The 12,858-nt window shown below is 47.5% G+C and overlaps 1 protein-coding gene across 6 annotated transcripts in view; it reads left to right on the top strand.

Annotated features, from left to right (window-relative positions):
- The window catches only part of Farp1 (FERM, ARH/RhoGEF and pleckstrin domain protein 1), a 210,107-nt gene that overhangs the window by 83,715 nt on the left and 113,534 nt on the right, over positions 1 to 12,858 (top strand). The window contains exon 1 of one of the 6 annotated variants that reach the window (XM_048800722.1): positions 3,194 to 3,220. The exons of the other annotated variants lie outside the window; for them this stretch is intronic. Coding sequence (XP_048656679.1) covers positions 3,209 to 3,220 — 12 coding nt within the window. The 5' untranslated portion in view covers positions 3,194 to 3,208. Of the gene's footprint in view, positions 1 to 3,193; positions 3,221 to 12,858 lie in introns of those variants that run through there. 6 annotated transcript variants of the gene reach the window in all.

Here is a 12,858-nt window from a genome sequence, read left to right as displayed (position 1 = left end):
CGTATTTTTTTTTTTTTTTGCATGTGTTTATTCTTGTTTCTTTTGGACTCTGGAGCTTTGTTTAGATCTTCACAGTAACTAACAAAGTAATGGGGCCTCCCTGGGCTCCTAGCAGTTCCGTCTTTCCCTCTCCAGTATGGCCTTGCCGTCTGCCAACTTCCTAAAGCTCGATTTCAATAACGTGACACTTCTGGAGCGCGCCTCTGGGTGATCTTTCATTGCTGTCTGGATGAAGTTACTTGGCAGGGCGGCAAGGCTGTTGCCATCCCTGGGTCTGGCTGCCCGCTCAGCTCTGCCCTTCTGCGGCTCCGTGTCGTCATGGGCGAAGGCTCTGAGGTTCACACCCCTCGGGCTTCGCTCAGGCTGCCCTGGCCTTTGGCAGGTGTCCCTCAAAAGTTCCATTCCTGGGTTCTGAAACCTGCAGAGTAAATCGGTTTTTGTCCCGTGGTGTCCTCGAGAATAGCATGAGTGGCCTTTGCTTTTGTTTACGTGGCTTTCCCAAAGGATTATGTCAGGACCTTGGGGACGATAACTGTCCAATCTGTGTTTGCCCCGTAGCAGGCATTCAGTAAGTGCTCATTCAGTGATAGGGTTTCAGGGTCATCGCTCTCCTCATGGGCTTCAGGGCCTGTGGTACCTGAGTGCCAAGGTCATCCAGGTGGCTATTGTTGGTCCAGCAGTTGAGAACTGTGACTTGAGGGGATGGACAATCGTGGTCCCCAGGGAGTCAGGAAGGTTGATGGAGGAAGGTCAGTGACTGGGTGAAAGGCTATAGTCACCGCCCAGTGCCATCCACAGGTGGCCACATGTTGTACTGAGCACTTGAATTGACCCAATGTGTTGCAAGCGTGAAAGACACGCTCAATTTCAAAGATATAGAACAGCAACAACAAAGAATGTAAAAAACTCAATTTTTTATATTATACATTTCAATATTTAGAAGTTTATTATAAATTGTAATTGTATGTGAATTTATCTTAATTTAAAAACATTTAAGCCAGGCGTGATGGTGCATGCCTAGAGTCTGAGGCAGGAGGATCACAAGTTCAAAGCCAGCCTCAGCAACCAAGCGAGGCCCTAAACAACTTAGCGAGACCCTGTCTCGAAATAAAAAGGGCTGGGGATATGATTCAGTGGTTAAGTGCCACTGGGTTGAATCCCTGGTACCCACCTCTCAAATGTAGCTACTAAAATATTTAGTATGTTGAATTGGCAATGTCTTAGAGCTATTACATTAAATAAAATACATTAATAAAGTTAATTTCAACTTTTTAAAAAGTAGGGCCACTGGACAATTTGAGACCGTATTTACAGGTCATACTCCAGTCCTCTTGGATAGAGCTGGGCTAGAGAGACGCTGTTGGGAGCAGAGGAGGACAAGGGGACGTGCTTAAAGAGGAATGAGAGGGCTGGGGTGTGGCTCCAGGGTAGAGCACTTGCCCAGCACGCAGGAGACCCTGAGCTCAACCCCAGCATCACAAAAGCCAGACTTAAAACTACAGGGAATAGAAGTGGGAAGAAGGGAGGAAGGACTGCTGTCTGTGGGAGCAAGGGAAAGCAGAAACTGCAAGATTATAAGGAAGCCATCAAACAGCGCAGGCTGTCGACAGGCTGGGTAGTGGGGACCTTAGCCCCTGACTGCAGCCCCTGCCTGAATCGCAAACATTAAGCAGTGGGTAAAACTGGTGCTGTTTCTCTTATTCTGAAGCCATTTCTGTGTCGTGTAGCATAATTAGAGAATAAAGTAAGAAGAAAGAAGATGTATTCATCACCCCTAATTCTAGTCTTCAGAACTAATCCCCTTGAACCTTGAACACTCACCTTCTTTCTGGTCTCCTTCCGCATTTGTATGCATTTATGTACATGTATGTGTAATTTTTTACACCAATGGCCTTCCTTGTAATCCGCTTTTCTGTTTCACTTAATGGATGAAATAGTTTTTTTCATTGTAGGTTTAAATGTAAGATAGTCACTGATGGAATACAGAAGAAAAAGATCTGAAGTGAATATTATTATTCTGTAACACAGTGCGCATGGCACCCCCTTTCCGTCCCCCATTGACTCTGAGCAGCGGTGTCTGGGCTTGCCTGGGATTGCCCAGGGAGCGGCCTTTCCTCAAACCCACTGCTCAAACGCTCCCCGATTCTTAGGACTGCCACCAGAGACTGGAATAAACCTGAGTGGTGATAGTCAGGTGCTCATCAGGGAATCCTCCCTGTCACTCATACAGCTGTGCACAGGCCCAGACGCCACCGCCCTAACATGGTCTTGAGCAGGTTATATTGAGGAATTTACAGCTAAGAATTTAAAAAAATTTATTTTGCTGTTCCACAGAGGCTACGAGGTAGAGGTTCTCACTGGACATGTGAGGATGGGGGAATGTCAGTGACAAGCCTGGCAACGTGGTAGATTTCAGACGCTGGGAGGCCACATTCGCTGCAGCAGCTATTGGCCCAGAGGCTCAGCCAGGGGTGGGTGACGTGGCCACAACCTAGATTGGTTTCACATGGTAACTTGACCTCCTAAGAAACGCAGTATTTATCAGTATACCCAAATTGTCTGTTGAGATTTCGTTTGTTTTGAATTTTCCATTTGAGAAGAATCTTGATGTATCCGACTTTCTGTCTGCAGAGGGAGTTCAACTCCTTGGGGATGTCGGGTCCTGAGCAGGAGAGGTCAAAGGGCACGGCAGAGACATTCCCAGGGACTGCCAGGGTTCTTGGAGCAGGAGGCAGGCCCTGCTTGTGCTCAGCCTGTGGAAGGCGGAGGAGGTAGCTAGGAAATTCCACAGCAGACAGGCCTGAGGCCTCGGAATTAGTAAGACTATTAATGATAGTTACACCAGAAACTATAGAACACAGAGCAGCGACGTCACCACTCAACTTCCACCGGGGGCCGGGTACCTTGAGATGTCCCTTTTGCATGTGACATTTTTTCGTCTTTACCACAAACCTGTAAGGGAAGCAGTAGTCTCACTTTACAGAGGAGGAGGCTGAAGCCCTGGAGGCTCGGCCCTGTGTCAAGGGCCTGTGGCCAGGGAGTGGATGCAGGGACTCAGCCCAGCTTGGGCTCCAAAGCACCACGACTCTGTGTCCTCCACTCCCACCCACTGCTCTGCACCAAGCCTTCTGGATATTCAGCATCTTTCCGTTCCATGACAAGCTCTCTCAAGCTTTTCCTGCCAGCCAAGAGCAAGGAAAATTGACAGATGGCACATCAGGTAAGGGGTGTGTGTGTATTGGCGAAGTGGGGACTGTTTTGTTGCAATTCCTTGGGCGACTTTTTTTTTTTTTTTAATTTAAAAAATCTCTTTGTAGAGAAATTTCAAAGTAAAAGCCCTTGAAATTCTTACACAAAGAACTTTTGCTTTGAAAAAATCAACTTTAATGAGCCGGACTGGTCTCCTATAATGATAGGTTTGCTGGTTTGCACACAAACCACTCTCCTTAAGATGGTTACTGCTCCGTGGCCAAGGTTCAGGTTTGAGATGGAGAAGGGAGGTTTCTGCTGGGGTTCAGTTTTCATTGTGATGATGTGGGGAGAAGCCACGCAGTGCTCTCTCGTTCAGAAGAGTTGTCAGCCTGACTCAGAGGCATACCGAGTGGCCCAGCTGGCAGGGGTGTTTTGTGAATGGGTGGATTTGGAAATGGGAACATTATTTATAAGGAAAAAACTTGGAAAAACAAAACCCGCATCACAACTTTTCTTTTTTCCTTTCTTCTTCCTTTCACGGGTTGCTCAGGAAGACAGGCTGTCCTGGGTCAGATTGGGTCTCACCCCAAAGACACATTAAAGTCCTCACCCCTGGTATTATTTAATCTCACTTGGAAGTAGGGTCTCTGCAGATGAAATGAAGTCATGTAAAGATGAGGTCCCTGGAGGAGGATGGATGGGTCCCCAGCCCAGGACACTGGTTACTGTGTAAAGAGACCCAGAAGAGGAACCCGATGAAACAGACACACAGGAAGAAGGCCATGTGACAGTGGAGTGATGTGGCCACCAGACAAGGACGGCCAGCCACCAGCAGGGGAGAAGCAGGGGTGCTCTCCTTTAGAGTCTCCACCAGGAAGCCACTGACCCCCTGACCTCCTGAACTGTGAGAGGGTGGATCTGCTGTGTGAGGTCTTGCTGTTGGTGGCACTTTGTCACTGCAGCCCTAGGGAGCTGATGCCGTTCACTACTGTGGGCACCATCTCCCCTGAGATACCTAATGCTTCCCTCACACCTTGTCCTGCTAACTTGAGCATGGATCTGAGGTCGTTCTGTCAAGCAAGAGGACAGGAGCCCTCAAAACAAGACTTGTGAAACAGGTGACCCAAGAGGGACAAGAGGCACGGTCCCGCTCAGCCTCCCTCTTATCCATACCCATACTATGCCTCCCCCTCCCTCCCAGAGCTCCTGTGACGTTTCACTTTCAGTAAAGAAGGAAAAACTCCCTTGAGCGTCCGCATGGTCTCAGCAATCGCTGGCTTCAGGGTTGGCGTTCCATCCTGGCCCTCCACCATTGTGCAAGTTATTGAGCCTGAAGCTCAGGGTGCCCTGAGTGTACAGGGACGCTCTGGGCCTGAGTACCTTGTGGACACATGGAGGGGGTGTGCAGGGAGCCCTGGATGTGTGGCATATGGAACCACTCTTCTCAGTGAGAAAGAGCAAGGAACACGTTTTACCAGGAGTCTACCAGGCACTAGAAGTTATTATTTGATCTTTAAAAATGCTTTAGAACTGCTGTTTGTATCCCAGTGCTTCTGAAATGCCCTGATAATAATCAAGCTTCCCCTGGGTCATCCCTGTCTCCTAGGGAACCGTTAGGACCAGGAGAATTCGTGGGCATGAAACGGCTCACGCAATCCACAGCATTCAGTGGTGCTCAATAAATGCAAGTTTCTTTCGATGCTTGACAGTGCCGACCAAGTGGCGTTAGGCCCTCCACAACATTATTGTTGATTTTTACAATTTCAAGACAGACTTGAGAAAGGAGGGGGAGGTGTCCTGGCATCCACCACCCAGCTGGCTCGACAGGATGATGGAATTTGCTCTCATGAGGCCCTCCAGGCCTTCAACTCCTGACCTCCTCTTGAGGACATTAGACTTCGTGAATAATCCGGCTCTAGTGGCCCCCAGGGTAGCCGTTCCTGGGCCTCTCTGGGGAAGAAGAATGAGAGCTGATCAGGGAAGGGAGGAGCCGGAGGAGGGGTGGGTTTTACATCTGCCTTGGGAGGGACTGTCTGTTTTCCTGGGGATTTAGATCATGGACAGCAGATGGTTCAAAGGCTCTGAGTGGAGAAGGTTGGAAGGGCACCAGGACCCATGGGGACGAGGGAGGCTGAGACCCCAGAGCTGAGAGGCCCGGCAGCAGATGGCCAAAAGGAGGGAGCTCTGCAGGCTGCCTGGGGCTCTTCCGACGGCTGCTCCTTGACAATGCCCTGCTAATTAAGGGTGAAATGCTCTAAGCAAAGGCATTCAGTCCCCACAGCCGAGTGAGGGTCAAGCTGCGCAGATTTGAATTCATGACCTGCTCAACTCATTACCTGGGCCTGTCTGTCCCCACAAGGGAGTGTGAGGGGACAGATGTGAGAACGGTGGTCTCGGGAGAGTCCCGTGCTGTTCTTCAAAAAAAATCAGGCTTCTTTGGGAAGACCAAGATGACTACAAAGGCCAAGGCGGTGGAATGACAAGCGATCAGTCATCCACACCTGCTCTCCTCCTTCCTTCCCCTGGTCACCTTGGACATTAAACTTCATGAATAGTTATTAAGTTTGAGTCGCCATAGTTGGGAGGACTCCCTGGTGGCTTCTGAGTTCCAGCTCAGTGGAGTGAGCAGCCAGGCAGGAAGCAGCTCAAGCTGACTTTGTTTCAAGGCTGAGTCATAATTACAACCCTCAATTAAAATAGCTCTTACAGCTTTACATTCTTCAGCATCTTATTGTCATTAATAATCTTAAACAGTCTCAGCTCTTCAGGCCGATCCCTCCTACGGACAGTGTGGCCCACGCTTTGCTTTTCCATCTATAAAGTGAAGACGCAGTTGTATGGAACGGGTTGGGGGAGGTGGGGGCTCTGCAAAAATCCCACGATGTCAGTTGGGTTATGCCAGCTCTCACCGCTGTCACCCAGTGCCATTTGTGCCAGCATCTGACTGGAGGTTCTTCTCAGTCCCTGAGTGTGTGTCAGCCCATCTCAGGCAGGTGCTGGGCTGTCTGGCCTATACAGAAATACAAAAAGGTACCCTCTGGGTGGATGAGTGGAGGAAGGTGAATTGCTCTGGGCAGATGCTGTAGCGACGGGTCACATGCTTGGGACCCAGCCTGGCAAGAGATAGAGGCCACGTGCAACCCCCACTCAGCCCTTTCCTGCAGATGCAGCTCCACTTGGCTCCTGAACCCAAGGCAGGAGAATCAGGCTCTAATTTGTTCCCTCCTTATGGCCCACCCCTGGGATTCTGCTGTGTCTTGGGTTTGGCCAGTGTCCAGGTCCAGAGGCCACCCTGAACCTTCTTGTTTGGGTCTAGTTTGTAGGACAAAGCCTGTATTGTAGTTTCCTGGCTGGGACCAGTTGTCTCACACCCCACACCCCCTTCTCCTGGCCTCTGGTCACCATCCTGCTTCACAGCAGATGGACTCCCTAAGAGAACAGTCATACCCCCATTGACGAGCAGTAGCAGCTCCCAGCTCTGCTCCCACTCGGGGAGCTCTGCTCTCAGTGTTTCCCGTGTAAGCACGTGTGAATCACCACGAGAACCCCACTAGGCCGGGACTTTCATCCCCAGTTTCACAGATCAGGAGATGAGGCACCTGCCCAAGGTCACAGCCAGCACCGCACAGCACACACCCTGACCTTTAGCAGACTCCTGTTTCCTGGTGCCACTCACCCCTGAGGCCCAGAGCCCCACCACATTCACCCACCCACGTGAGGTCCATCACTGGGAAAGGTCAGTGCCCAGTACCCCAGGTCTCTGCCGCCGAGTGCTCTCATGGTTGGGTCTCCTGGGCCAGACTCCCCTTGTCCTCGTCCTTGTGTCTTCCCTTCCCACCTAAGGACCTCCAAGTGGCAGCCTGCACCAGTGCCAGTTCTGTTGAGGCACACAGCTAAACTTCCATTCATAACAGGCAGCTGCCCAAAGGCCACGTTGATACTTTCACCCAAAGATTATACCATGAGGAGCTTGAGTGGGAATGGTGTTCTCTCCTTCAGGTGCATTTGGGAGGTCAGATGTGATATCTGCAGGGACAGAATTAGACCTGACATTTGAGCATGTGGGATGGGTAATTTCACGATAAAAAATTAACTCGTGCTTAGCAAGAGCCCATTGGAAAGCAAATAGATGTCTTCTTTACTTCCTATTTAATAAACCTAGGAAGGAAAAACCTGTAAGACGGATTCTAAAATTACCTCTCGTATCACAGTTTACAGCAGATACTGTGGGCACGTGTGGGGCTTCCTCTCAGAAAGCGAGAGCACATGTGTCGAAGGCAGGGCCTCCTGTCTGCCTCTGGCTCCCTCCCCCTCCCTCTCCCTGTCCCCACTGTTTCTTTCTGAAAGAAAGGATAGTCATATTTTACACTTATTTTTTAATTAACAAAAATCCCTTCTATTTATTGTGTACAATGTATCGTTTGGAAATAAGTATGGTTGGTTATAGTTTTGACAAAGCTGAGTAAAAAGGAAATTGCCGCTACCAGAAAGAGTGCGAGCAGGATTTAGTAAACGGAGCCCCCTCCTGAGTGGCCTCCTTCAGGGCTGTGACCTGGAGGTGCTGATTTACAAACATGTTGCCCGTAAGATGCGTTCCTCTTCTTCAGAGTCTCAGGCCGTTTTTAGCTATGGGGGTGATGGATTGGTTTCTCTTCACTTGTTTTCTGAAGATGGTCGAGTTGGAATTTGAGTTTTTAGTTGATCCCCTCTAACTTTGGGAGTAGGTGGCATCTGGGTCACCTGGGGCTGTCATAGCAATGTGCCATAGACAGGGCGACTTAAACAACAGGGATCTATTTTCTCACACTTCTAAAGGCTGCAAGTCCAAGATCAAGGTGTTGGCAGTTTGGTTGTGGCTTGTGGGTGGTCACAGAAGAGCAGAGTGACTGCGGTCGCGCGTTCTCTCCTTGGACACCAATAAAAGGCTCTTGGTCTTATCCAGCCATTGCGTTCAGACAGCCCCTCCAGGACTGCTGTGTGTCCAGGAGAGCAGCGCCGTCTCCGCGGACCTCATGCAGTAGGGGAACCCTTCTGTCTGGATCATTTTATTCCTGTTGGCCTGCTCCCTGTGGCTGGAAACTGGGGACCCAGTGGGGTCATCAAGGCACACACCTCTCAGTCTGGCCGTTCAGTTACCGGTCGAAGGTAACAGGCAACAGAAGCAACCCGAGTTCCCCGTCAGCAGGAAGACACAGCTACACTTAGAAAAACGGTTGTGTCTGGGGAAAATTTCTAAGAATTGAAAGCAGCTCAGGGAAAAAAAAATCACCATCGGGTTCTTCCAGGGGTTTGCGGTGTGGTGCTCTTGAGGCGATGGCTGGGCTGTTAGAAGGGGGACAAAAACAGCGATGCTCAGAGACCTTTCCAGGGAGTTGATGCAGGGCTGCTGCAAAGCAGCGAGGGTCTGATGTTGAGGTGGAGCCGGGAGACGAGAAGGAGCCACGTGCAAGGAACTGTTGACCCTTTCCAGAAATTGGTGCAGGAACCCCCTGCCTCACACAGCCTCCATATTCTAGCTCCTCGTTTATTAAACTGCAGCTATCTTGAGCATTGTCGTTGGGAAATTGTCATATGGAATCAAAGAATGTTTGCCATAATTAGTCATCTAGAGATCCGAATTTCAGTACCTGCCCAGCCGAGGCTTTGGAATTGGGTAAACCTGAGTGTCAATCTAAAGTCTGTCATTTAATAACTGGCGCAAGGTGCCCTTGGTTTCTTCCTCCAGTACTTCCTAGCAGGCTTCTGTGAGGGTTCAATAGAGACAGGATGTTCAGCGACACCTGAAAGGTCTTTCATGTGTGATCCTGCCACTCTGAGGAATTCTCAGTGACAGGCGGCTCACCCAGATGGAGCACCAGCCTGACTGTGACCCGAGTCCACCTGCTCCGTGGACATCAGGATTTAGATCACTGTCCTGTTTGGCAACGGCTGCAGGGCTGCGCTGTCTTCCTTTTGATGAGCAGTGCTCTGTAGTGGAATATGGTCCTGATGCCACGTGACCAAGACCAGGATGTGGCTCAGGTGGAGCCAGAGGAGAACTGAGGAGCTCAGGTGGAGTCACGGAAGACAGGCTGTTGCCTGGGAATTGTCCAAGAAGCACCACTCAGGGAGCACCCTGGATGTAAAGTGCTTGAAGATTGTGTAAATTTTTCATTTTTCATTTCATTTTGGCTACCGTGTGGTGTGGTAGCCAAAACCCAACCAACTGAGAGCACACACAAACCTACACACACACACACACACACACACACACACCCCACACGCACCACGCCCTAAATGCCACACATACACATTAGTGTCTACAACACAGAGATTATTGTCCTAGAAGCTAGTTTCTCCAAAACTTTTGGCAGAGTAGCTATTTGCCATGGGGGAGTGAGAAAAATATTTGCATTCTCAACAGGAAGAGTTTATGGGTGTAAGTCCACATTTTAAAAAACAGTAACATAGCTAGATGTTTGCTGGCACTACACAACTTCAGGAAGCAGTAGGGCTACCCACATTAAACATGGCTTAAAACTGCCTTGCATGGCAGCCCTGGATGTAATTTATCTTATTTTTAATCATCTGTGGTGACAGAAAGCATTTGTTGCTTATAGTAAGTAAGATGATCCATTATTCTTTTAATACTTTTGAGAGGAACTTGATTTTTGGTTGGCACTTAGGAGTCATAGGTTTCACAATGAAGTTTTAGATTTTCATTGCTATGTCTAAACAGGTGTGCCAAGGTAGTGGAATTAGGCAAGTAGATTTAAAATATGGTTCAGTGGGGCCCAGTGGCACACACCTGTAATCCAGCTACTCAGGCAGCTGAGGCAGGAGGATCACAAGTTCCAGGCGGCCTGAGCAACTTGGCAAGACTGTGTCTCAAAAAGTAAAAAAAGTGCTGGGGATGTAGCTCAGTGGTAGAGCACTTGCCTGAGTTGAGTCCTCAGCACTCTGAAAAGAAAATGTGGGCCAAATGGTCTCCAAAATGGGAAACACACAGTGCTTCACTTTTCTTGCTGGCTTTGGAGATACGGTTATTTTAGGCATTGGAGACTTCTGTTATTATGATATCAATAAGTCATACATTGAATGTATGCCTATTAAATATTTCTAGATCATTCCTAGCATATGGAAACATTACATACTTGTTTTGATCTGTAGGTCTGTTATTTCTCAGTTGCTCCATTGTAGAAGAAAGTTCTTGAAGGATACCTTTTAAGGTATCTCAAATCGGCATATCCCTAATTATTAACTCTTTACTTTTAAGAAAAACAGATCTTAAAAAGCAGGTCTAATTAATTTTGCTGTTATATAAATAAGCAAAACATCTCGATTCTCACATACTATTTGCAGCTAACTTTGTTCAGTCTTTAGAGGGAAACACTGACTTCTTTTTCCAGAACTCAGAGCCCCATAATTTTGCCTTCCTGTTGAGTGTCAATAGTTTCTTAAGCCCATATAAGGAAGTTAGCTTCAGAGCAATTAAATCCTCGAGAACCAGAATAGAATGTAGTCATCTTTATATTTATAACAAACGTACATTCTGAGTTTCTGCACCACTGAACTATGTCTAAAGAGTTTCATGACTTGGTTAATATATTGAATACACCAGGAAATTTTTCTCCTAAGGTCTGACTTCAGGCTTAAGACAGTCTTACCTCATTTCATCTGAAGACTGAGTCTTTGTAAAAGCCTGGTTTAGAAAGTGGCTTCTCACTTGATTTCCTTCATGGTTACATTTGTAGGTTGGAAAGAAAAAAAAAAAGTCCCAGTTCCTCTCCCACTTTATCACGCAGCCTTTCAAGAAGGAAATCCCATTTTCATGAGGAAATCTTGGCACCTCCAAGCAGGGTGTGTGTTTTGGCAACACGGACAAGCCAAGTCCAGCTCTTGCTGCACCGGTGCATGACTCCTTATGTAAGATTGATTTTGTAGTGTGTAACCTTGGTATTTAAAGTTTTTGCATTTCATTTATAACTGTCTGCAAGTCTTTGCTGCGCTGAAATTGATGATCCACAATTTGAGTCTGAAGAGCTTGATAGAAATGTGATTTGACATTTTCTGGAAAGAGTTTACTTTTTACTTTTTGAAATGATCCTCTTAGCCTTTTCTAATGTCTGCAGAAGGAAAAAAGTGTTGGCTACAATTCTCTGAAAAGAAAGATGGGACACTCACGGGTCTATTTTCTGTGATGAAAACGCGCTGACCATACCTGCCGTGTGCCCAAGCTTCCTTAGGGAGCCTCTGTCTTCACAACCCTGTTCTGTGCAAATTCCTTTCCTTTCCCCTTTGCCTCTGGCCATTTGGAACAAAGCCTCCTTTCCCAGGGCCTTTGGGGTACTGTTTCTGACCTTAACCATCCAGTGACGACAACACTAACGTACCTGTTGGCCACCAAGACCCCCACTTCTGCCCTAACTATCATTTATGATGGGCATTTGGAGATCTGTTGATTAGCCAAGCCACGAAACACTCTCTCTCTCTCTCTCTCTCTCTCTCTCTCTCTCTCTCAGACATTAATAAAATAATTGAAATTTTGTAGCAAGATGGGATAAAGGATTAAAAGCAGATGTTGTTGAAGCAGTTCTAGACACTGCTGGGAGCCACTGGTGCATTACAACATTTCTTTTGTTCACTGGTAAATAATCCATGAAGAAGATTTGTAGAAATAAACCACGAGTCAGACAAGGTTTAGGCATTTGATGTTGAAATAGCAGAAATTATTTCATTGCTGTATTTCAACAACCCATCTCTCCAATAGTACTGAGAACAGTGCTTCTAGGATAACATATTTGTTTATGTTGTTTGTTTGTTTGTTGTACAAGGGATTGAACCCAGGGGCACGTCAAACAGTAGGGTTTTTTCCTATCCTTGTCAATGGCTCTGTCCTGTATGTACTGGCCTTGGTACTTATCTAGAGAATAAATACTTAAAAATGAGGGCTCCTGTCTATCCCATCAGCTTGTTGATTAATTAAACACAGGCTGGGCTGATTCCTTTAGGAGTAAACAGTCTTATCACACTTTCTTCATTGGTGAACCAGTGGTGACTTCAGGGTTAAAGGTCACCGACTGCAGGAGAAATACTGGTCCTGTCTTGTCTTGCTAATCCATTTTGTACTCAGAATCAACTTCCTTAATTCGAAATTACACGAATGTGTCAAAAGGCATTGATCAATTGGAGAGGCACAAACTTCTTGTCCCCATTCCGGGGATTTCTCAAGAGCGTTTATCTTAATATGTGGTAGCTTTTCCATTCAGATCTTCATAGAGCACTCATAAAAAGTATTTGTGGCTGAGGATTTTGCAAAAGCAGCATGTTGGTGAGAGTCATGCCTCATGTGTTTAAAAAAAAAAAAGAAAGCATACCCCAAACCTGAAATCTGCACTGTGCTCTCAATACCAGACAGCCACAGGGCATTGCAGCAGAGAAAACAGAGCGCGTTTATCCTGCTCTTCATAGGTTTCCCTGACAGGCTGGGAGGCACACTGAGTGAAAACGGAGCTGTTAACGACATAATAAATGCTTCTGAAATTTTTCCACTGGGCGATCCCTCAGTAGGAGACTGCTTTGAAAAATGAGTGAAAATTTAAGCATCAAGACACCAGCGGTGGCGCTACTTGTTCACGCCTAAACTCATGAGGGATCCCATCCAATGGCAGGCGCATGGCCTGTCTG

This window comes from Marmota marmota, unplaced genomic scaffold (genome assembly GCF_001458135.2).
Source record: "Marmota marmota marmota unplaced genomic scaffold, marMar, whole genome shotgun sequence".
Lineage (NCBI taxonomy): Eukaryota > Metazoa > Chordata > Mammalia > Rodentia > Sciuridae > Marmota > Marmota marmota.
This window is presented reverse-complemented; position numbering and strand designations above follow the sequence as displayed.